Genomic DNA, 25,159 nt, shown 5'->3' on the forward strand with positions numbered 1-25,159 from the left:
TTCTATAAACAGACAATAGTGAGCTATCACAAATTTGGCCTTTTCGAAAGCAGGGTGACAAAGTTGACCTCTTCGGATTTCCTTTTCTTTTAGAAAAGAAAAGAAAAAAAGGTGGCTGTGAAAAAAATTTAAAAAGAGTACTACGAAGGATGGTAGAATTATGAAACATTGCTTTGAATATATTAAAATTTTGTCTTCTAAGACGCTAAAAAATGTTGTTGATTGGCTGGGTTATTCGATAAGACCTCATTGCTTTGAGATTAAGAAAACAGGTTAAACTAAATAGTGTAGCCTTCCTCCTATCTAATCTAGAGCAACGTGTTTTACTATTTATTTGTAATTTAAAATAGTGGTTTAATAATTATTTTGATGTGAAATAAAAGTTGAGAGAAAATCAAATGAGAATCAAAACTTTGACTCAAATATATCCTTGATTTAATATATAAATTTAAATTAAAGTGTTGTTATTTAGTAAAGGTATTAATGTATATTAATATCTATGCATTACATCCTTGCAAACATATAATGAGATAGATTGGTAGTAGGGGAGAGAGAGAGAGAGAATTTTTAAAATGGATAACTTGATCTTTCTTTTTAACCTAAATTAGAATTTTCTAATTTAGAGTAGAAAAGAAAAGTGATAACAAGGAAAGATGATGGAGGTAAAAAAGAGAGGCAATTAATACCAGCGCATAAATATTAACATGCTTTTAATTCATGCAGAGTATAGAAGCAAGTAGGCACAGGTAAACTTGAAGATCTCTTACTACCAAAGGTTGGTTGGTTTTGGAAAAAAGCCGATGTTCTGCAAGGCGCATTCAGCATCAACAACGATTATGTTTGAATATGCAAATAAATGTATGGAACAAAGATTGATTGAATTAACACTCTTCCTTGTGAATGTCCATGCCAAATGATACTTTTGAGTATATATTTGTTAAATTTTATTTTATTTGTTTATATCTAGAGAGGCTACAATAAAGTAGTTGCCACAACCCACACGCTTTAGCAAATAAATAAATAAAATAATTGAAACTCAAAACATAGCCACATCCAATAAGAGCTATAAACTAAACTTCACGGGAAACATTTGTCTTGTATAACTTATTCTTCAAGAATTTTTCCAATACCTTTTGAAAGATTGACAGCAGCTGAATAATCAACTGCAAAACTCTTCAGCAGCTGAATAATCTGTGAGTTTTGCTCCAACAGTGCTGACTTACTAGATTTCCTGTGCAAGACTAGCAAGACCTGCAAATAATTCCTAAAAGAAAATCAGTTGGAGGACAAATAAAATTGTGGATTCTAAATTCGGACACTCCTGAGAAAACTACTCATTCAATCCTATGTCGGTGATTGAAGAAATTACAATTGTTAACAAGTATTATAAAGAAAATAGGCACTTTCTTTCTACACAAAGTCCTAAATGGCATTCCATCACAATGCTTTGGTGTTGCCATACCAACTAAATTGTAACTACACTGTACATGACAAGAAATGGAGAGAAGTGGAAGTATGAAATCAAAATCGTTGTACTGCGCAATCATGGATGCAGATAGTTACAAGATGCACCCTTCTTGCAGTAGCCACTCTCATGGAATTTACATATCCCCTTCTGAACTTGCCCTCTCAAAGTTGGCCTAGATGACCCTCCAACACCACCAACGTTCGACCAATTCCTCCCATTGCCATTCCCTGACCCTCTACAATTCAGATAATTGTCCTCGTTATGCTTCCCTTGACTGCTCATATAATCAGCATCAAAGGCTGGTGAACTCCAGCTACTATTGGTACTTCCTAGTGGTGTACCCCAACCAGCATTCATACTGGTTATTCCCTGATTTCTTGGTGCTGCCCAACCGACATTCTTACTTGTATTACTATTTCCTGTTGTGGTCGCTTCCCAAACGGAAGCTATGTTGGAGTTTTCCTTATCAATGGTTCCCCAACCAGAACTGAGATTCAAGTTTCCTTGAGCAGATATTTGCCAACCAGGACTAGTTGCAGTATCCTGAAGTGATGCCGCCCATCCAACATTTGGGTTTGTTTTTACCTTAGAAAGTGATTCAATGTCCAAGTTTCCGAAAGAATTAATCTTTGGTGTTGCTTCAAACCCTGTGCTTAATTTAGCGCTCACCTGCCCTGGTGGTTCCCAAGCTGCAGTAGCATTTGTCTTCACCAAACTGACATGTTGATCTTCTTGTTCTAGCTCTATTTCTGCACCGCTCGCTGGAGGCACATGACCTGGAAGAGAGAATTCTACAGATTTAATGTAGATGGCAGTGACTTACAACAATTATAAAAAAACAGTCTTGTTCCAGCAGTTACCTGAGGTAGAAATGCCATGATTTTCCCATCCAGAAGGCTTGGGAGTTGGCGTAGGAGATGGTAACGACCACTCACAGCTCATCAGGTCGTCCTCGCTTTCCCAGTTAGAGGACTTCACAGGTTCCTGTCGGGAGAAGCTTGCTTCTCCCCCTGAAGAAACTGGATTAATGCTTGAACCATCTGGCTCTTCTCTCCCAGTTGAGGTAGGTATGCACTTTTGGAATTCTAACAGTTCATGTTGGCCGAGACTTTTAGATCTTTGACCTGTGAAGCACTCCAGCAGGTCAGATTCAGCTGTCAGCTTAGCAGTTGAGGCAGGATCAACCATTTCATCTTGTGAGCAAGCAAAAAGTGCCTGGTTATTCAGTACTTGTATCTGAGAGATGGAATCTCTATCACCCAGGTCTTTGGTTATGTCCCTTGAAAGTAATTGTGCACAATTTGCTTTACAAGCAATGGATGCAGGTGGATCAGATAATTCTGACGCAAGAGTAGATGTAAGATCACATACCAAATCTTTATGAACTGATCGTTCATCTGCCACAGTCCATGTCTCACCACAATCAGGTTCCTTGGACTGGACTACAGAAGGCTCATTCTTTGAGCACTGTGGAGTTGGACTGGGACATTCAATCTCAAAGAATGTATTCTTGTTCTTAACAGGCCTATCCACAGCAGTCGCATCATTGGATGAAACCATTTCGTCCCTTGGGGATTGACAAGCTGGTTGATCTATCAAAATACACTGAGCATCAACTTCAGAAGCTTCTCCCTGCTGATTAGATGTCTGGAAATCATTCAAAATGTTATTTCCCTCCGGATTCTGGACTGCTTTCACAGTTTCTTCCATCTTACTCATGTTACATGTAGAACCAGATGTAGAAGACCAAGATCCTGACCCTTGAGATCTTTCAGACAGCTTCATCACATTGGAAACAGAACTTGAGACCCAATTCCCAGAAGAATTTGCTGAGGAAGGACAAAGTTTAGAGTCCATAGATGCAGTATCTGATTGATGTTCCCCATGAGATGCAATGTTTGGCCCGGAACCACAGCGAGAGCCTACTGGTTGACCAATAGATGCAGTATGTGGGCTTAAAGCACCTTGACAATTTGTCTGATCTCTCCCAGTCTGTGGGGTGATGGTAGGTCGGCTATATGAATCATTATACAGTTGAGAAGAGGAATCACTCACAGGTCGGGCTTTCCAATTTTCTCTTGAGTTACATTGAGACTGTTGGCTTGAAGTGCTCCAATTATGATAATTCTTTTCATGACCCTGAGTTACAGGATGTAACCTATGGGATTTCGGACTCCACATATTTTCAGAATCCTGACCATTGCTCCATTTTCCAAAATCACCTCCTCGAACCCCTCCAGCATGTGATGATCCATATGAACTGGCAGAAAATTGAGCAGTCAATGCAGGTTCTTTATGACTTTGAACCTGACTGTGCCAAGTGTAAGCATCCTTTGATGGTTCCCAGACTCTGTGAGCACCACCAACTTCTCCATTTGCTGCAGAATAGTTGATAGACTGCCTAGCCATTCTACCAGCATTTTGCATGGTATAACCAATAGAAGAGAAACTAGCATTACTACTGCTCTCGTTCCAGTTGTTTCCATGTCGTGTAGTACCTACCCCTGTGGAATAATTATTTCCAGGCCAAACAGCCTCACAATTACTACTTCCGTTACCTGATAAACCTGCAAGACTCGTAGGCTGAAGGAAATTGTTATGCTGAGGCTCCTGCTTAGGTGAATCTTTCTGGAATCTTGGCAGTACATTAGCTAATAATACAGATTTCTCTGGGTTCTCAAACATTAGCCATATCCTTAGGTCACATGGGAAGTAGCTAGACCATTTGCCCAGCTGTGCAATAGAAAAAGGACCCTGGATATGTCCAGCAGGGTCTTTATAGTGCCACACCTTATCAGTCTCACCAATATTTGATGGTACTGAACCCATAGCAGACAATGATGGTGTAGTTTCTATTGTAACATCATATGGCTGCCCAGGTTTTGTAACGCCAACCTCTGAACTGCTTACACTAGTTTGAGATTTTGGAGTGTCCCAGCCATTCGTCCAATGCAAATCTCTCTCTTGATTCCATGATAATTCTTTCTTATCACCCACATCATGGAAGGCATCTACTTTGCCAACTGCACCATCTGTTGATGCACCCCTGGCAGAGAGGAAGCTCATGTTTGAGCCTTTCTCTGCATCATTCCGGACTCTTCCTGAAAGGATCGAGTCCCTTCCGTTCCTACTAGATGAAGACTCCCTCGATCTACTAGTCTTATAGCTGTCTGCATGGAAAGACATTGATCACATTCACCACTTATTATAAAGAACTGCCAAATAAAACAAAATATTTACGGGAATGCCTCAATACTCAGGACTCTTCTTACCAGATTTTCTGGAGTCTGTTTCTTCCTCAGCAGATTCATAATCTGGATTCATACGTGGGTCAGCATGTATTTCTGGAACTTCATTTAATTTACGCATGCGCTCTTCAGGTGTGCTTAGAAGCTGCAATTTTTCCACACACTCTCTGAGCGTAAAAATGGTCAAGGGCCACAGAATCATATTTTTATGTTTCTTAATCTAGATCAAAAATTTGAGACACATCTGACTACAGTTTCACACACACACGCAAACCAGGATTGCATATGAATATATTTTGGAGCCCAGAAAATGCTAAATTACAACGGCTCTGAGCTCAAAACAGACTGCTAAGATACATTAAAACCATACTACCACAAATTAGATCTGCCAAAAGAACATGTGATTAATTGTACAAAGACATTCAGGATTGTGTGTGATGGCCAATACAGATAATGGAGCTCAGCAATTGGCAAATACTATAGTAGAAGCATTGAGCTTCAAACAGACTTCTAAAATACATTAGAAATTATATCACTAAGAATTAGATTTAGGAAAAAAAATTCGTTTAATGATTTGATAAATAAAAGACGACCTCAAGTGGAAGACTAAATGAACACCAATAATAGATGTAAGATATAAATGCTTCTCCCAAGTTCGAAGTTAATTGATTGGAAAACCATATAAAGTATACATATATAACAAGGTGTTGAAAATCTGGTGGAATAAAACAATGGGATGTAATTATAATAAAAAGTAACTGGTGCAAACCCACTTTGACCAAATTTCAAAGAAGAAAAAAAGTTATTCAAAAGGGCAAGAAAGATAAAAACAGAAGATTTAACACATATTGATTGAGTGGAGATTACTGGGAACATCGCCCATGAAAATCATTTTTAATCTTCTTCCTAGACGTACCTATCATATTTCTTATTGCAAAAGCAGAACAACTATATGATGCTATACAAAAAGGATATTCTTTTCTACGGCCTGTTTCACTTGCACGATCACGGAGATGACTGAGCCGCAGCTTCTCAGTTTCCAACCACTGAATTAAGTCACAGAATCCAATTATGCCAAGAAGAGTCTCTCTTTAGTACCAGATGACATATAATCAAAATTATCTACTGAAAATCTTCAAAAGGAAGTAAATAAAATGTACTGTATTAGCGCTCACATCATTAACTCTCAAAGTTTGGAGGATCCTAGCTTTCTCCTGAAGATGACCCTGAAGGTGATAGAAATAAAAGATATGATGGATTATATACAACTTCTGCAAGCAGGGCTAAAGAACAGATGTTGAATAACATTCGAGCATTACCACTGTTAATCGCGTAATTAGGCCACATTTAACGCTCTGTCGTAAGCGTTTGCATTCTTCCTAGGAAAGCAAGTGGAAAAGAATCATCAGTCAGACCAAGAAGAAAAGAGAACAGAGCATTACCTTCAAAGAAATTCTGACAAACAAAGCAATTCCTTTAACTTAAGCAAGCAGTTCCAACAAACAAAAAGTTAATTTAGCTTAAGTAAGCACTTAATTTTTCTACCCAAAAATTATCCAATATAGTGTTTTAGAAGAACTGACAATACTGCAACTCATGCATGAAGCCACCGAGTAGCACGAGTGAATGTGAGGTATGTGATGGAGGGAATTTGTGCTGAAAAATATTCTGACATCATGACAATTCAAAGCGCAAATATCACAATACAGATCACGATTATTATGTGAGAGTAATAGTAGAACCTCCAAGCAAGAAAAGATTAGTTATGTTCCACTAAAATCCTGATACATTGTTTCAAAAGGTCTAATTGATCAATGCGTAAATGAATTGTCAACTCCTACTGAATTCTACCAAAATGGGAAATAGACTTCAAAGTGAGCACACTTTCTACTTAACCAAGAAAAACAAAAAGACTGGTCAATTCAAGCAAATGCACTGTAAAAGAATATGAAGATATTCAGATATAAACAATTTCTAAAATTACATGCATTTTCATGGTGGTATTACTAACAAACAGATAGTAAATTATTGAGAAACAATAAAATTTATCAACCTCTGTGAACTCCTGATTTGAAATGGCATCCACTGTAATAACCTCCTTTTTGTCTAAATTTAATATCTCTAGTGCAACATCTGTTGTCTTCTTACCAATTTTGTAGCTTTCGGCAACCTTGTTTGTCCCTGCATAAAGAACAGACAGAAATAGGCTTATGAACATTTGTAATCTCAAGTTAGTTCAATAATAGACTAAGAGGGCAGCTCTTACCAACAACTTTAACCAGACGATACATATCTTGCCTTTGACCAGTACCAGGAATTCTTATCCTTACAAAAGCGCCAACAACTTTACCACTGAATGTCTCAATATCATCAAGCAAATCTTCCATCAGCCCACGACGCAAGTAAATTAGATTAATGTTATGCACATCAACTGCCGCATAATCATCAAGATTAATCTGTGGTTCCTTCTCCATCTTTTTACGGGCTTTCCTTCTCTTATCTGAAATTACTTTCATTGCCATATCACTGTATCCTTCAGCTTCCATTTGACCTGAATCAGGATCCAAAGCTCTCCCTTGGTTGTCATCACTCACTGTTTGTGAAGCCTCTTTTATAAGAAAGTGAGACTCTAAAAGTTTTAACATCTCAAAATGACCAACACGTGGTTTCCCAAACAAGTACTGAAGCCTTGAGTCACAAATTATTTGACTTTTTCTGCGAGGATCGCGGAGATTATTTCGTTTTATATACTCGAGCAGAAGAGCCTGCACATCAAACTGTGATATCACAGATATGTCACCATCTTTCATGTGCCCTACAAATTCCAAGAGTTCTGGCGAAGCCCAATCTAAGTTTCCGGTCAAACATGTTCCTTCACTTTCTGCTTTCTTTCGGGAACTTTCAATTTCTTTAACAAACCTTTCGACTTTTTTGCCTGAACTTCCACCATCAATGTTATTCTTGGAACGTTTTCTAACCTTTTTCCTTGAAGAACTGCTTCGTCTGTGGTGTCCTAAAGAGCTATCAGAACTAGCATCTTGGTCATTATTAGCATCATATGATTCATCGGAAGATTCCTCCTTGAAAACTGAGGCACCAGATTGTCTCCATGAATTCCTAGCATTACTTAGTTCCTCTAATGTTAGAGACAGTCTCCTTTTCTGATCTAACCAATATAGTTTGAACAAATATTCCCAGCTACTCTTGTCATCAAAATCAATCCCAACCTGTGCAGGAAAACTAGATAATTTAACTTTGCAAACAAGGAACTTCTGCCATGAGTCACCACATCACTGTTTAGGAATCTACATAGACAGATACAACAAAAACTAGAAAGGCATTACATGGTAAAGAATTACAAGAGCCACTTATTGAAGTGCTCTCGAAGGGGTAGCACTAATATGCTCAAGAATTCAAGATATCATGATGAAAAGGCAGGGTATAGAGACTACTCTTAACGCAAATTGTTTTAAATTTTAATGCAAAAAATCAGTATAGATAATCCTCTCAAATCTCTTAGAGCACATCCACCATTTGATTATTGTCACAAAAAGTACAGCATTATGCATAAGAAATATAACTGATTGAACAATGCTACATAATATCAACAGAAGCACATGCCAGAATTGATTTAGGGCATACCTTTTTCTCTTTGTCAGCCTCTTCCGATTCTACCAACATTATAGTGCTGAAACAGGTCTCACAGAAACCCTTACTCCCCCTCACACCAAAAAATTTAGCCCCTTTAATGCATCCTTTGCACAGAGAGTATGTGCAGGTATAGCACATGTATTGTGCAGCCTTTTCACAACTGCTGCAGATATGCCAGCCTAATACGCAAGGTGAAGAGAAAAAAACATAGTCAACATCCAAGAACTTATATCTAGTACAGGGTAACTGATAGTGAAAGAGAACAACATAAGACTTCCTCTATCCATGCTTAGTGAGATATCTTTAGGTAACTGGCCCACATGTGGATAAAATATAAAGATTCCATTTCGAACTTGAAAAATATAACATTAAAGGTTTTAATTCCAAACTATTTGGGATCAGCTATACAGATTAATCTCTTCCATTCATCGTCTCCTAGTGGAACAGCTTAGTTCTGTGAAATTAAATGTTACCATGTCTTTTCTTACTAATTCTTCATATTGTAGTCTTGGATTCATGATCTTCTCCTCCCTATAAGGAGAGAACCTGCTACTTAAATAAAATACTGTTTCGTAATAGTGCATTATGTGCTCTTTGTTAGCAAAACATCTCTCTCAAGTAATTTATCCTCTAGAAAAATTATGTATCACTATATACTTCATTTCAGCACAAAGTTTATATAAAAATAAAAACAAATACCTAAGCTGTTGCTACTTACCAAAATATTTTACTAAATAGAGTGAAATTTGGTACTTAGTAAATTAGAAGACCACACTTACATCTGATAAACATGATATGATAGAATGCCTAAGATGGATTGAAATTTATCCCTATATATTTGCAGAATCATCAGTAACCAAAAATCTAAGTTTCAGAGTCATATTTCACAACCCTTACTGCTTCGGCATTTACATCTCTCCTAGACGCAAATAACTGTTAATTAAGAAATCTATATCCTGCTTTACTACAGATTAGGCCAATGGAAACGATAATAAAGATGAATAAAAATGTAGTCAAATTGAAAGGCAAAAAGGAAGTGCAAACCCACCGCAGTTCCATTTGCCCCTCAAACGAAAGAAAGACTCGTCCCTCTTAACGCAAGCCGGATGATACACCTTTGGACAACCCCTACAATACCAGAACATAATTCAACCAACAAGAAAAGGGAGATACCTTAAAGAGCAAGGTAGATAAGACCAAAGAGAGAAGAAGTCACTAACCTACGATCACAAACCACAAGATCACCCCCATCGAAGCAAATAAAGCAAACCACCTCCTCCTCCTCTTCCTTCTTCTTTCCCACGGGAACCCTAGCACCGTCCTTATACTTCGGCGGCCGGCCTCGCTTCCTCTTCACGACGGTTTCACTCGCCGCCGCCTCCACCGCCACCGCCACCGGTTCCGGTACCTCCACTGCGCCACTAACTCTGCCTCCGTCGTCCAAGATTGAAGCGAGGAGATTGGAATCGTCCATTAGATGAGATCCCATCCCTAATTCAAGACGGTTCGGAGACGATTCCGCCTCCGCAGGAGGCGGCGGCGGAAGCCACTCCTCCCCGGAGGGCTCGATCGAGTAAGGGAGACCAGGAGGGACGGTGAGAAACTCCAGTTCCGATTCCATGGATCGAGGGCGGAGATAGAACTAGGGTCCGAGCAAAACCCTAGCCATTTCTTCTTCTTCTTCTCGCCCTTTCGTGTTATTCTTTTTTTTCTCCCCCTGTTCTCTTCTCTATGGGCGCGGGTTTTCCCAGCGGAAGGGAGATGAGGTGAATAGCTCAAGTAGGGACCGACCTTCTTTTTCCTCTCCTTTTTACCGCTTTTAAGTGGCTTTCTTGGTGCGGGGGGGTGGGGTCACGTGAGAACAACACGAGCGGTCCCGAGGGTTTACATTGGGCTGGATCTCGGCCCGATACTTGGCCTACGAAATCTAGAGATGGGGTAGGTTAATTTAGTAAACTGCAAGCAACTTGTAACCTTTCGATCACTATTAGATCTATTAGATGTGCACGATCGAAGCGATTATATATATTTAACAACATACTTAGATTGATTTGCATGTGTCGACCTACATTAAATCCGTGTTATGCTCTAACAAACTAATTTTGATAGCTATTAACATTAGCAAAGTGGGTCCCATCTGCTGCTGGTTGGATGAGTGTGTTCTTGCTATACGGGATCAATGTTTTATTTTTATTTATTTTCCACAGGTATTTCCCATCTACTAGTAATGCCAAATTTTATGGAATATATTATGATTAGCCGTTTTCTACATGTAGGCAGAGCAAAAGGCTGTCTTGTAGACTTGTAGTTGGCATTCAAACATTATAACAGAAGAGTGCAATCTGATTATAGAGTAGTGTGTTAGGAATAAGATTCAGATCGATCCAGATATAAATAAATTATGGTTTTAGTTTCATCTAAATCGAGATCAAGATAAAAAGATAAAAATAAAATAATGGAGATAAGTCAGAGAGGGTAAAACGATAATTTTTGACATTGTAGCGATCATCGAAAGACTAAGGGTGGTGGTGGACGGCTTAGAATTTGGATGCTTCAAAGGGATCTACGGTTAATAATTTTTGACGTTGTAGCGATCATCGAAAGACTAAGGGTGGTGGTGGACGGCTTAGAATTTGGATGCTTGAAATGGATCTACGGTTATGATATACTCCTATGAAGATAAAGACAATCTAACTGTTAAGGTAAAAAGATAATGAGGAAAATAATAACTAGTTAAACTCAGATTTTTCCTAATAATAATTATCAACACATATCCACTCTTAGCGAATCGGATATACATGCGGATTATTTGATTTATTTAAAATTTAAAATAGAAAGATAAAGTTAAGTAACTAATTTGACTCAGATTCAATTTGACTCAACTTAATCCATGTGGTTGGATCGTAACATTATGTAACAACCTTTTATAATATTTTTTTAGGAATAATTATATCTTGATGTGAACTATTGCCCGTTTCTACATTGATTCCATTATTTATTTTTTGACATATTAACTTTCTTAATTATAAAAATAACTAAAATGTCTCTTTTGTTATATATTTATTAAATTTGATCATAAAAATATATTTTACTCTTATTTTAGATGAAAATTTAAAAATAAATGATCATTTAATATTTTTGTTGTTGAGTATTTGAAAATTTTTATACAATCTAGGAGATAATATGTACCCAAAAAAAAATTAATGAGGAGGTGCATATAAAAATAGGCAATAGTTTAGAGAGTCCTAATATACTTATTCTTATCTCTTATAATATTATCGATGGCTAAAATATCTGACATATACTAGGAGAAAAATATTTGCGTTATAAATTACTTGAGGCTATTTCAATTGTCGAAAACAAAAAATAGAAATTTATATAGACAAGAAACATTTCGAAGCAATCAATGGTGGCAGATATGTGACAGGAATTTATTTCATGCGCATGTCCATAAGAAAAGAAATATCTCCATTCTCCAGTCCTTGGCAAAGCCCGAACAAAGACCATTGTCCATTTACGACGGAACAGGCGAACCCTGTCCGTTCTTTGGACCCGCTATCACATCAAAGAGCCCACCATTTCTAATAGCTATTCACTGGAGTCGCTCTTGCGTGGTGTGGGATGTCACGATTCGCAAAACCATTCACCAACTCCAGAATCCGACACAACCGAGTTCGCTCGTCCACCACCACCACCATTGCCACTAGATCCTTCCGAGATCTTCCACCTCTCGATGCGTGCCCCATTCCTACGTCGTAGGAATTATCATACAGCTGGGAGCTCCTCATTGGTCAGCTCATCTCCGCCGCTAATCTCCGATCTCTTTGCTGACAACACTGAGCTATAAATAGCGAGCAAACCGAACAAACAACTAAGCACAAGAGAGCAGAGTGAAGCAAAGGCTCTGGTTTAACGAGAACGAGCTCAACTCTCTCCTTGGCTTCAATGGCATCGGCGTCCCTCCTCAAGTCCTCTCCGGTCATCGACGTGTCTGAGTGGGTGAAGGGGCAGTCTCTTCGACACCCGGCAGCCTCCGTGGCCGTCCGATCCCACTCACCCGTCTCCCTCACAGTCCGCGCCGCGTCTTCCTACGCGGATGAGCTCGTCAAAACTGCGGTAAGCATTTCATCAAAGATCTCTATGGCTCTATGCTCCTCCTCTTGGTTTCGCCAAGTTCTGATCTTGGTGTTGGAATGAACTCGATGGCGTAGAAAACTATTGCGTCCCCGGGGCGTGGGATCCTTGCGATGGACGAATCCAACGCGACCTGCGGCAAAAGGCTGGCATCAATCGGCCTGGAGAACACCGAGGCCAACCGCCAAGCCTACCGTACTCTGCTCGTCTCCGTTCCCGGCCTCGGCAACTACGTCTCCGGCGCCATCTTGTTCGAAGAGACCCTTTACCAAACGACTACCGACGGCAAGAAGATGGTTGATGTTCTCGAGGCCCAGAACATAGTGCCCGGCATCAAGGTTGACAAGGTAAGCTAAACTCACCTAGGCATTTTAACAAACACTTTCTGGTCATTATCTAATGAGCTTTGGAACGGTTACTGAGAGCAGGGTCTTGTTCCTCTCGCTGGTTCCAACGACGAATCTTGGTGCCAAGGCCTCGACGGGCTCGCTTCCCGCTCCGCTGCTTACTACCAGCAAGGTGCTCGCTTTGCCAAATGGTAAGAATTATGCCTCATCCCCTTTCCTGATTTCTTCTCCTCTATATACGAAGATTACCTAATTCATGTTCTCTGCGAATAGGCGAACAGTCGTGAGCATTCCCAATGGTCCTTCAGCTCTCGCGGTGAAGGAAGCCGCTTGGGGCCTTGCACGCTACGCTTCTATCTCTCAGGTCTGCAGGTTATAATTTTCGTTTCATCTATAGCCGCTTTTGTATGCAAGAGATATGAAGTGGAAAAATTCCTTCTTCTTTTTTCAGGACAACGGTCTTGTTCCAATCGTGGAGCCGGAGATTCTGCTCGACGGCGAGCATGGTATCGAGCGGACTTTCGAGGTGGCACAGAAGGTGTGGGCGGAGGTCTTCTTCTATCTTGCGGAAAACAACGTGATGTTCGAGGGAATTCTCCTCAAGCCCAGCATGGTCACCCCCGGAGCCGAGTGCAAAGAGAAGGCCACACCGGAGCAGGTTGCAGACTACACACTCAAGCTCCTCCACCGCAGGATTCCTCCGGCCGTGCCTGGAATCATGGCAAGTGCCACACTCCTTCAGTACAAGTTATAAGATGCTTAGTTTCTAATCATGGCAAAAGTAACTAACTTGGCTATTGCGGATTGTAGTTCCTCTCTGGCGGGCAATCGGAGGTGGAGGCAACTTTGAATCTTAATGCCATGAATCAGAGCCCAAACCCGTGGCATGTGTCGTTCTCCTATGCGAGAGCACTCCAAAACACATGCCTGAAAACATGGGGCGGCCGGCCGGAGAACGTCAAGGCTGCCCAGGAGGCGTTGCTTGTGCGCGCCAAGGCCAATTCCCTCGCTCAGCTAGGGAAATACACAGGCGAAGGCGAGGCAGAGGAGGCGAAACAAGGAATGTTTGTTAAAAACTACTCTTACTAAGCACCTGACCATATCTTATGCCCCTATGGATTCATGGACATATAATACTCCTCTTCTCTTCTCATGCATTCTCATGCATGTACTTCACAGGCATTACAATCTAATTTTGTCCAGCATCAGCTTATTTAGCTAATAATATATGATCTTCTTGGCAGTTGGACTGTATGATCTTCGTGTATAATGGAAGTATGCACATAATCTAGCAACAAGGAGTTGAACTGATATGAAATTGCATCACAGAATTTAGTCCAGATTTTTCGTGAAGTGACATTATTTGTGAGAATGAAATCATTGAAATCTTAAGATGCAAGAATTGATCCTAAAGTGGTGGTGATAAATTCCAAGACAGTAGAGGATTATTGCTGTTTCAAAAAAATAGATTTAAGTATGGCATGGTTTGAGGAGAGTTTATTCTACTTCTAATGAGGGACAAGGTTGGTCTGAGATGCTTCATTGAGCAGAATATTATAATTCAATTGGAGGTCAAATTAAGTGTGAATTGTAATGGTATGCCAAGATTGTCATGTAAAAGGAGGAAAAAGAATAGTCTCTTATGTTGTGCTCTGTTATCAAATGTTGTGCTAGCAATCCGAAACGATGGAGTGCGGCGAAAGCGATTCCTAAATACTTAAATAAATCTGATAGGATAACAAAAGATTATGATAAATTAAATATTAGCAAAGTTAATATCAATACCAAATGAGAATTCCACGATCAAGATGCTAAACGTAAAGATCTTCTAATACTCAGTCAAATCACAGATAAGGACTTTAAAATAAATACAAACCATAAAGAAGAGATTTTACGTAATTCGGTGATGTGCTTACATCCAGAGGAGGTGCAAAGTTTCAATCCACTAATTCAATACAAATAGATATGCAAATACAAAAGTTTTCTCCCTCTCTAATCTCTCCCAAATTTAATAGAGGAGTGCTCTCTCATAGAGCTCTCTCCTCATGTAAAAGTCTCTCACATTTTCTCTCTTACAATTTGCTCCCCCTCTCACAACCCTAAAATCTAACTTATCTATTTATAGGGTTGAATTGAGACCGAAGAAAATCTACGGGCCATTCAAACGAATGGACGACGTTTGAACGCTCGTGCATTGCTGGTATCACGTTTTTTAGACCGTTTGAATGCTCATGTACCATTACAAACATGCCTCGCAAAACTGTTCCAATGGATGAATGGCGTTAAAACGCTCATAGTGACACATTCGAACGCCTTTCGAACACTTAAACTCTCGGTTACTTAAACATCCGAATGTCGTTCCAACACTTCCATCTTATTCGAACATCGTCATACAAAATTAGAACAACAACAAATTGCAATGAACGTCATTAACCTTAACCTGTTCAAACAGTTTTTATGATTTTGAATCAATTTTCAACATCTTGGAGCATATAACCCATTACAGCTTTTTCAGAGACATTAACTCTTCTTTCTCTGTAGGACATCTGCAATATTACTAGAGATTTATGCTCGCATTTGACACCTCGTGCTCAATTTCACTTTGGAAGTACAGACAATACGCAAAGGCAACTGTAGAATTCGATCTTCAATTACCTGAGATTATTTAGCGATCGTGTCTACTGTAGTATAAGATCGCTAACCCCTTGTAGACAAGTGTAATCAAATTCCTGACTGAATATGGCATTTGTTGTTTTGGTTCATGGATTTTAGCTGAAGGTATTATTTGATGTTAAATATTGAAGAAGATCACGATTAGGTTTGTAAGGATCCAATGTGCGTATTCTGTATGCCTGCAAGTTAACTGTTCAGCATAGTTGACATCAGCAAGCACAGCTCTAACAAAAACAATTGCAAGAGAGTAGCTTTAATTGCAGGTCAATGGGTATTAGGATAATCACTCATCTCATGTGATTAATGTAATGTTCCTTTCTACGATCTAAAGAGCATAAAATTCTAAACTGTATTCTACACTGAAATTCCGTATTCTACACTGAAAGAAATAAGAAAACAAAGAAAATTCTAAACTGGCAAATTCGTAAACTTTGCCCAACAATGGAATCTGATTGAGTTTCTCGTATTCCTGATCAAAGTTGAATTGTAAAACCGATTCCAACATATAAAGAACTATTATTGCACTATCTTTATTGTAAAAACATAATATTTATTTAATAAAAATAGATTATATTAATCAAACATAATTTATAGTCAATTGTCCGGAAGAAATTATCGATCAAAGATATAATTCATATAATTTGGGATCGGGCCGGCCCAACCAACTCCGATTCCGACTCCGTGTCCGACTCCGAGTCCAATAAGGCAATAACCCTTTAACCGGGTCGGGAAATAAGAAGTTTGGGTCGGATATGGAAACCAGAACCCGAGAGTTAGGGGTTGGAAGTCTCGTCGCTTGTCTATAAATAACCCGTTTCCTAAACCTCGTCTGGATATTCTACGAATTGCCGTCGCCGTCTCCTCTTCGAAGTAAGTTCTCACCTTGTTCTCCTCCTCTTCGAATTCATCTGAATTGTTGCCATCTTAGGTTGGTTTTGGTTCTGGTTCTTCTAGGCTAATTGTTCTCAATCTTTTTCCTTTTCTTTTGCGTGTTGTTGAATACTCGAGAATTTCTATGGTGGTAATATACCTGAAAGTTTTCAATTGTGTGATGCTTGTTGTTTGTTGGTGCCAGATTGTGGTAAAGATTTGATCTTGGTATTATTCTTTCTCCTTTAGTAGCATGTTGTTTTTATATATGTCACAATTTGGCTATTGATCTAAGTTTGTAAGACTAGGTTTCCTAAAGAGAAGTGTAATTTACTCTTTTATTTGTAGTGTTCTTGCTGTTCTTACTAATTATTGTAAGTTTGGTTGATTGAAATACTTTGCTATCTAATTTGCCGACTAAATTAAGATTATAGATAGTAGCATATGTTTCATACCTTCTCTTCTCTTCTCTTCTCTTCTTTTCTCTTAGATTGAGGAATTCAACTGCATTTGGTCATATGTTATAAACCGCAGATTAAGCCCCAGATTACAGTTTAGGGAAATTTGCATTTAACGATGTACCTTTTTAACACTTTTGTGATCTACACCCTGCATTTTCAGTATTGGCACATTGCTCTAGCCTTTTTCATAATACATGCAAAAAGGTACGTTGGATTAGGTTAATCCTAACACCATTGTTCATTAGGGTGGATAGTATGAAAACAAGGATATTTTACTAGTTCAATACGTTGCGCGTGATAATATCTAAAATATTTGCTGGCAGGGTGTGATTTGCAAAACTGAAAACACACAGCGTGAACCGTGAAAGTGTTATTTGTAGGGTTATGATTGCAAATCTCTCTATTTTTACTCATGCGAGTCTGACCAATTAGGATTACTCTTATCCTTTATAGGTCCCAAAGAAAGGAAGATTTCAATATTCCTCCTCCCTCCTACTAACATGGATCCAGCTCCGATGCCTATTTCTGAGCAAGCGTCTAGAAGAAATCGCAGAAATGCCTTGAAGAAGAGAAGAAATGGACTAGTAAAGAAGGCTTCTGAGCTCGCAATTTTGTGTGACGTCGACGTATGCTTGATCTGCTATGCTCTTCAGGGCAATGGCGAGCTCACAACATGGCCTCAGGATCGTCCATCCATAGAGAGAAGCATACACAACTACTTTGAGGCCAAAGAAGCTGGCAAGATCAAGCAAGCAATGGGTCCAAAGGACTTCTTTAATGAAGACATTAGGATGCCTGAAGAAGGCTCGAGTAGTGAGGTGCGTGCGGAACCTTGCCCCATTCTTCACGACGAACTATGGCACCCTCTACTAGACAACTGCTCTGAGAAGTCACTGAGAAGTTTGTTGAGTCATTTGGAGGACAAGCTCGCTATGGTTGATCTTAAGATTGCCACATTTGGGGCTAGGGTGCCGATAAGAAGCTGTGACGAGACGGTGGAACCAGAAGTCAGCGAAACAGCACCAGGCAACATTGGTGCCTAAGAGATAGTTCAACAGCGAAGGGATCCTCTATTTAAGCTGCTTTAGTAACAAATATCCTGAGAATGCACAGAATGGCCTTATATTTTTTTCTTCTTGTAGTTAGGTAGATCTGTAGTTAAAAAAAACTTTATTATCATTCTTGAGCAGAAACCTTCACGGTATTACATGGGCAATTGGTTGCATTTCTATGTAATCTTTTTGCTGGATACTAACGAGGATTCTGTGTGTTTTAGATGATTAATTTTGCAAAGTAATATATTTACCTCTACCTCTATTATGAAAAGCTAGTGAATGTGGGCAAATCTCAAAGTTACTGGATTAAGCAGTTCAGTAATTGTTACTGGATTTCGGGATCTCTAGATCTTGTTAGCAGCTTGATTAATTTTGATTGGATTTTTGAAAGAAGTACCTGTGTGGTGTCACTGTAACTTTTACAGACTTTGCTTCAAGGGTTATGTGGTAGCAAGTGGTCAACATAAATAATGTTAGGAATCCTGTTAAGCAAGCACCTCTTTGATATGATCATTAGTCTTTTGATAAATTTATAACTTACACCCCAAGTTTTTAGTACTGTTTATTCCCTGGCTTTCGGACATAATATTCCTCCCTTTTGCTTATATAATTTTACCTACTATTACATTTTGGTCAAAAACTAACAAATCTACTATTATAAGGTTAGTTTGTAAAGGATAACAATTTATTATGCCAATTAATAAATCTCCATAGGCTTTTCTTTTTCTTCTTCTTCATGAGAAGGTGAGAATGTACCCCAAGAATTGCATTGCTTCAGCTGCATCTTGGTGTCTACTAACAACAGAGCCAAGAGAAACACAACACGACTACCGACAAGAATTCGGACATCGAGCTGTGCTTCTCAAAGCAAAGAAAACGGTCGAAAGAGATGGTAATATATTCACTAGTTGGTACTTCTTTTTTTTTAATTAGCTGACGTATTTATTCTTTTTCTTTCTTAGATATTTCGAATATTATTCGTCAGCTTAGATAGAGATACTTACGAAGACTTCTACAATCTGAGAATAAAACGCGTTTTTATTAATAAACTGGTGGCCAATTCGGCTGCTGTCACCATTGGTCGACAGTTCCGTTGCAATCACATCCCTAATACTTGTGGATCGAAACCAAACTCCATCTCATTATTTTTTGCACAGCACTTCCAAAAAAAAATTCTATTTGCAAAAGCATGAAATATTTTATTATTATTATTATAAGCTTATAACCTAGGCAGTGAGAGGTTGATATATATATATATAAATCAAATATAAAGCAAAAGCAGATAATCACATCTAGTAAAAGACACTTTCGTAATATAAACAAATTCTCATGCTTTTGGACAATAGAAAATTCTAATATTTCTCCCTTTGGGAGCAGGTTTAAATAGGATAGCCAAAAAATACGTAGGAAAGGAATAGGAAAATAAGTGGAAAAAAAGAAGAAGTTAGGGGTTAAAATACAAATTTTCTTGTGAACAAAGGAAAGTGTTTTAAAAAAAAAGAAGAAATAAAGGCAAGAGAACGGTCGTGCCCGTGCAGTCGAAGCAAGCCACCGTCCCCTCCACCTCTCTTTAAAAGCGGAGACACGCATCGTGGGTAGTTTTAACACTTTAAACCCCCACCTTCTCCTTTCCGGAGATCTTAGAACCTACAGAGATCTCAGAACCAAAAAGCCAGAGTTTTGGGAGACAGAATACTTTTGGCAGAAAAGCCCCTCTTCAAGGTAATAATTCCATCTACCAACCCTCCTCCCTTTCGTTCCCTTCACCTTCACTATCAACCCATCCAGATCTGTGAGCAACGAAGAACGCTTCCAACCCACCACATTTTGCTCTCAGCGATGACCAGAGATGGAAGTAAGGAATAAAGTTGAAGTTTTGTTTTTGTTTGACAACTTAACTACTGATCTAGCGATCTAAGCTCATGTGGGTCCGGTTAGCGATAGCTACCTGATGAGCTCCGTGTATCATTCTCTCGTACCATCTTCCACCGACGTTTGCTCTACCTACAACAGCAACTTTCCAACAATCTTAGCCATAATTATGTGTTCAAGATTGTACTCTTACTGAGTAGGAGGAGATTTTGGTAGATGGTGTAGGGAATTAGGGGGAGGAGAAGGGATGGGGGCGGTCGGCGGAGATGAGTTGGCGCGGGTGGAGAGCGCGGAGGCCGTGCCAGGTGGCGGCGTCGGTGGGAGGGCGGAGAAGATACTCGTGTCGGTGAGATTACGGCCGTTGAGCGAGAGGGAGATCGCGAGGGGCGATCCCGCCGACTGGGAGTGCATCAATGACACCACCGTTATTTTCAGGAATAGCTTCCCGGAGCGCTCCATGCTTCCCATTGCTTACTCATTTGGTGAGTCTGTTGATCTCTTAGTATGTTGTCTTGTACTCCGGGACTAATTTTTGCTGAATGCTATTGGTTGATTTGAGCTGGTGTTTGAATTTGATATACATGACAAGATATCATGTTAATTGGAGAAGCTTAGGAAAGGAAATGCATGGTTTTTTCTTGGATGACAGATAGGGTGTTTCGTTCGGAGTGCAGCACAAAGGAAGTGTATGAATGGGGGGCAAAGGAAGTTGCTCTTTCGGTAGTTAGTGGTATTAATTGTAAGTGAAATTAATACCAAATCTCCTCTTTTGCTCTTATGCAATTATCTGATAAATTGGAAAGGTAAGATATTGTGTATGTTTTTTGCTGCAGCAAGTATATTTGCTTATGGACAAACAAGTAGTGGAAAGACATATACGATGACAGGGATAACTGAGTATACTGTGGCTGATATATATGATTACATACGTAGGGTAATGTCCAGAATTTTGATTTTGATTTATTTTTCTTTTTATTGAAAGATCAGTCCTATGTTGCATTTCTGTTTGATTGGAAATAAGACACTGGTTACAGCATGAGGAGAGAGCATTTGTGTTAAAATTCTCGGCAATGGAGATCTATAATGAAGCTGTAAAGGATCTTCTCAGTATCGACGACACTCCCCTTAGGCTTTTGGATGATCCTGAGGTGAGGTCTATTATTATTGCTGGGTCTTCTGATTATTCTTCTGTATTGCTAATGGAATTCATTCTGCAGAAAGGAACTATCATAGAGAAACTTACAGAGGAGACACTGAGGGACTGGGACCATCTTAAGAAGCTCGTTTCTGTGTGTGAAGGTGAAATGCAGAACTGTGTGATAGAATTCTTGTTTGAATAAGTGAAATCTCTCTTCTTATCTGTATACTCATTGTTTTGTACAGCTCAAAGGAAAACAGGGGAGACTTCCTTAAATGAAACTAGCTCCAGATCTCATCAAATACTTAGATTGGTCTGTGCCTTTTGATGATTCCTAAGAAAAGTATTTTCTGTACTTATTGACTAGAATCTGTTAATTGTTACAGACCATTGAGAGTTCTGCCCGTGAGTTTCTGGGTAAGGACAATTCAAGCACGCTTGTGGCCAGTGTGGTATGAAAGATCTTTGCAATGTTTACTTGAGATAATTCTTTTCTGGAAAGAAGAAGCATAGGACGCTTATCTTTCTTTGGATGCAGAATTTTGTTGATCTGGCAGGGAGTGAGCGTGCATCTCAGGCACTGTCAGCTGGTGCTAGACTGAAAGAAGGATGCCACATTAATAGAAGTTTACTTACTCTGGGAACTGTAATCCGCAAACTAAGGTTATTGAACTCATTCATTTTCTCTTTCTCTAACATTGGAAATGATTCTTTTTGTCTTTTTCTTTCACATTCACATGGTCAAAATGTAGTTCAGGTGTCTCCTTTCATTTCAATTTACTAGGTTTCCTAATGTTCTGAAATCTGATAAGTTATGTAAATGTTCTTTACTTTGGGAAACCATATTCTTGTATATGCTATTATAAGTAACTATCTGAAATGAGTAGTTTGGGGTTGATATCAGTCTTATTAGGTCTGTATAATTTTACTTCATCCTTCTTGTTCTTGTAACACATTAGACACAAGGGAGCTTATTAGTAATTACCTTTATGAATTAACAGCCTCCCTTTGCTGGCTAATTAAATCATAAAGAGAAGGGGTTTCTCTTTATTTTCTTTGAATTCTTTGTTTTGGAACATATACAGAAACTGAGGAAAACTGTCTGTATTCTTTATTTTTGCTGCACACTTGACTTCCTGGAAAGGTTGACATCTGTGTTTACATGGTCCTTCCTCAATACGTCTACAGTTTATACCTCTATCTATTTATTGGTTTTTTACTTTATTTATATCTATCGGTTATCACAGCAAGGGAAGAAGCGGGCACGTACCTTATCGAGATTCAAAGCTCACACGTATATTACAACATTCCTTGGGAGGTAATGCAAGAACTGCCATTATTTGCACTCTGAGCCCAGCACGTAGCCATATCGAACAATCGAGGAATACCCTTTTATTTGCAAGTTGTGCAAAGGAAGTAGTTACCAATGCTCAAGTTAATGTAGTCATGTCTGACAAGGCTTTAGTTAAGCATTTGCAAAGGGAACTTGCTAGATTGGAGAGTGAATTGAGGATTCCAGCATCTTCTCGAAGCATTGAAGCACTGTTGAAGGAGAAGGATGCCCAGATTAGAAAAGTATGTAACTTTTCAATGTTGCATTCCGTCTATGTGCTTGTGTATTTCAGCTCATGTCAAGTAGCACACAATTATTCATAACATTGAAAACTGATTTTGAAGTTTATGTTGATCTCCCATTGCATCATATGCTTTAAGAACTAATTCACTTATGTGAGAACATGGAGTTTTTCTTTAATTTGAGAATCAACTATTTGTTAGTTTTACAATGAATCCATTTACTTTGTTCCACTGTGCCAAAATATTCATATCTTACTTTTTTGCAGATGGATAAAGAAATAAAAGAGTTAATGCAGCAACGAGATCTGGCTCAGTCTCGGCTAGCGGATCTGCTCCGAGTTGTTGGGGATGAACGTGCTTCAATACAATGGGTATCTTTCTTAGCTTCAATGATTACAGAGTGGGTTATTATGTACATAGCTTTTGATGTTCCTAACATATTTAATTATTACTGTAGGAGGCTACTTCTCAAACATTTACATCCTTTGTACCATGTGTGTATGAGGATGAGGATTCAACAACTGAGTCGTCAGAAGTTACTGATCACCATCTGAAACGCAGGCTTGTGATGTCCAATGGATTACAAAAAGAATATTGCCTACATATTTCTGAAAAAGAAAGCCACAAGGTTACATCACCTAGGAATTCTGTCAGCAGCCCCTCTGTTAGTGAACTCCGGCATCAGAGAGAGGACAATTTTGTCCGCACCTCCCTTGAAGATTCCGAGGACCTTTGCAAGGACGTACGCTGTATCGAGATGAATGAGACAGGTGAAAGTGCATGCTCAAATTTCTTATCATCTGAACGAAGCAAAGGTCTCCTAGACTTGGATGTAAGTCCTACTAACGGAAACCATTATCCAAGACCTAAAAGGAAGATGGATTTTGAAACTCTGGATGCAACTCCTATCACATTGGAGCAGCATTTGCAGAATGTGAGGAAGAATTTCAACAGTCTTGCTAGAGAAACTCCTGAAGGATCTTACCCATTGTCCTCAATGAAGGATTCTTCAAACTCTAGAGGTTTGGCTCTGCGAAGAAGTAGGAGCTGTAGGCCCATTTTGATGCGTTCTACTTGGTTCCAGGAGGTGAAGCAGAATGATAGCACTCCACCAAGCCAATGTGCGACAGACTTTCCTGGAAGACCTGAACGTTTTCAAGGAAGACGATTGGCATTGAAGTATGATGCTGAAAGTGAGACATTTTCAAGAGAAGGATCTCTCGTTTCTGAAAGTAGCACATTTAATGATGCACTCAAAACAAAAGATAATAAGGCTGGTTCTGAGTCTGATTTTACTGCAATTGGTGATTTTGTCTCAGAACTGAAGGAGATGGCACAGGTTCAGTATCAGAATCAACTCACCGTTGGTCAGGTGCGAATAAATGTGTCCCCTAATAATATTGTCTAGTATGTCAGTCATTTTTTTTCCTATCTATCAGGTGCAATTAGTTTATATGGTTCTTTCAAACTCTCTTGATAATTTTTCTCTTTACTAGACATCATTATCATTGCTTTTCTAACTGGAACCACATCTGTGCGTGCTTGTATATTTTCTTAGGAACTTCCTTCTTATATTTTGTTGTTGGATTTGAAACAGAACACAGATGAAGAATTTGGAGCTGAGGGAACCACAAAGAACATTGGGGTAGATCCAGTTCTAGACTCCCCAAAATGGCCATTAGAATATGCGAAGAAGCAACATGAAATTATTGAGCTCTGGCATGCATGTAATGTTTCCCTAGTCCACAGGACCTACTTTTTCATACTCTTCAAAGGTGATCCTGCAGACTCAATCTACATGGAAGTGGAGCTTAGGAGGCTATCCTTTCTTAAAAGTACTTACTCTACGGGAAGCTTCAATAAAGCAGAAGCATCAAGTGGTCTAAATATTGCTTTAGCCTCGAGGTGCGTCCTATCATTTTACCACATATTCTCCTTTGCTTACAGAAGCAATTGCTCTTTACTTCACTATTGCTTTCATGTTTAGCAGTATGAAAAAGCTTCGACGAGAAAGGGAGATGCTATGCAGGCAGATGCAGAAGAGACTATCAACCGAAGAAAGGGAGAGCATCTATACCAAATGGGGGATCGCATTACACTCAAAACAAAGAAGACTACAACTTGCTCGCCTCCTGTGGGCGGAAACTGAAGACCTTGAACATGTTAGACAGAGCGCACTTCTTGTTGCAAGATTAATTGGTCTACTAGAGCCAGGGCGGGCCCTCAAGGAGATGTTTGGACTCAGCTTCACACCTCAGGAATCTAATCGGAGATCCTATAGCTGGAAACATGGAATCTCTTCTCTCATGTGAGCCAAGGCGCACGCATGCAATTCGACATCTGAATCTCATCTCGTGCAGTGATTTTTGTTTCCTTTTGTGGGTTGTGATTCTTGGTTACAATAGAATTATAGGAATGTCTGCAGAACAAATATCATCAAGCTTACCTGATATGTTGTGCTATTCTCCTCTCACCTTTTGTTCTCCAACCTTATTCTATGAACACTGTCACTTGATACCTACACTTCGAATTTAACTATTGATGGAAAATTCCTCGCATTAATGTCAGTTTGGCTAGTTAAATTGACAGTGAACTAATTAAGAATCGCACTGATGTCAGAGGAAAGGACAGTTGTTATCTCCAAACTTGCCAGGGTTGGATTATGCT

The 25,159-nt window shown here is 39.2% G+C and overlaps 4 protein-coding genes across 6 annotated transcripts; 3 read left to right on the top strand and 1 right to left on the bottom strand.

Moving 5' to 3' along the window:
- Positions 1–1,322: 1,322 nt before the first annotated feature.
- LOC140766475 (uncharacterized) lies at positions 1,323–10,146 on the bottom strand. Of its 2 annotated transcripts, none has more exons than XM_073105835.1 (11): positions 9,588–10,146; positions 9,416–9,495; positions 8,359–8,546; positions 6,983–7,943; positions 6,770–6,897; positions 6,036–6,095; positions 5,892–5,942; positions 5,692–5,762; positions 4,741–4,889; positions 2,329–4,638; positions 1,323–2,244 (listed from the first exon to the last, which is right to left on the bottom strand). In XM_073105835.1, the coding sequence occupies exons 1-11, from the start codon at positions 9,986–9,988 to the stop codon at positions 1,544–1,546; spliced, it is 5,100 nt and encodes a 1,699-aa protein (XP_072961936.1). In that variant the 5' UTR covers positions 9,989–10,146; the 3' UTR covers positions 1,323–1,543. The 2 variants fall into 2 exon arrangements, with proteins under 2 accessions (XP_072961936.1, XP_072961935.1); XM_073105834.1 differs by having other exon boundaries at positions 1,323–2,259.
- Positions 10,147–12,229: 2,083 nt separating this feature from the next.
- Positions 12,230–14,102, top strand: LOC140767591 (fructose-bisphosphate aldolase 1, chloroplastic). Its single transcript, XM_073107569.1, has 6 exons — positions 12,230–12,483; positions 12,579–12,848; positions 12,930–13,039; positions 13,122–13,212; positions 13,300–13,569; positions 13,659–14,102. Exons 1-6 carry the CDS (start codon positions 12,313–12,315, stop codon positions 13,935–13,937), a joined length of 1,191 nt encoding a protein of 396 aa, XP_072963670.1. The 5' UTR covers positions 12,230–12,312; the 3' UTR covers positions 13,938–14,102.
- Positions 14,103–16,379: 2,277 nt separating this feature from the next.
- On the top strand, positions 16,380–18,165 carry LOC140767585 (agamous-like MADS-box protein AGL103). The gene is made up of 2 exons (XM_073107559.1): positions 16,380–16,391; positions 17,306–18,165. Exon 2 carries the CDS (start codon positions 17,353–17,355, stop codon positions 17,893–17,895), a length of 543 nt encoding a protein of 180 aa, XP_072963660.1. The 5' UTR covers positions 16,380–16,391; positions 17,306–17,352; the 3' UTR covers positions 17,896–18,165.
- A 1,293-nt stretch (positions 18,166–19,458) lies between these two features.
- LOC140767115 (kinesin-like protein KIN-7F) lies at positions 19,459–25,013 on the top strand. Of its 2 annotated transcripts, none has more exons than XM_073106903.1 (13): positions 19,459–20,261; positions 20,429–20,518; positions 20,613–20,713; positions 20,814–20,927; positions 20,997–21,078; positions 21,163–21,230; positions 21,304–21,369; positions 21,456–21,580; positions 22,165–22,492; positions 22,759–22,863; positions 22,950–23,864; positions 24,090–24,397; positions 24,480–25,013. In XM_073106903.1, exons 1-13 carry the CDS (start codon positions 20,027–20,029, stop codon positions 24,802–24,804), a joined length of 2,862 nt encoding a protein of 953 aa, XP_072963004.1. In that variant the 5' UTR covers positions 19,459–20,026; the 3' UTR covers positions 24,805–25,013. The 2 variants fall into 2 exon arrangements, with proteins under 2 accessions (XP_072963004.1, XP_072963006.1); XM_073106905.1 differs by having other exon boundaries at positions 19,461–20,261; positions 24,483–25,013.
- The last annotated feature ends 146 nt before the right edge of the window (positions 25,014–25,159 follow it).

Source organism: Typha angustifolia, chromosome 9, assembly GCF_048772165.1.
Source record: "Typha angustifolia cultivar Huaian chromosome 9, ASM4877216v1, whole genome shotgun sequence".
In the NCBI taxonomy this organism is placed as follows: domain Eukaryota; kingdom Viridiplantae; phylum Streptophyta; class Magnoliopsida; order Poales; family Typhaceae; genus Typha; species Typha angustifolia.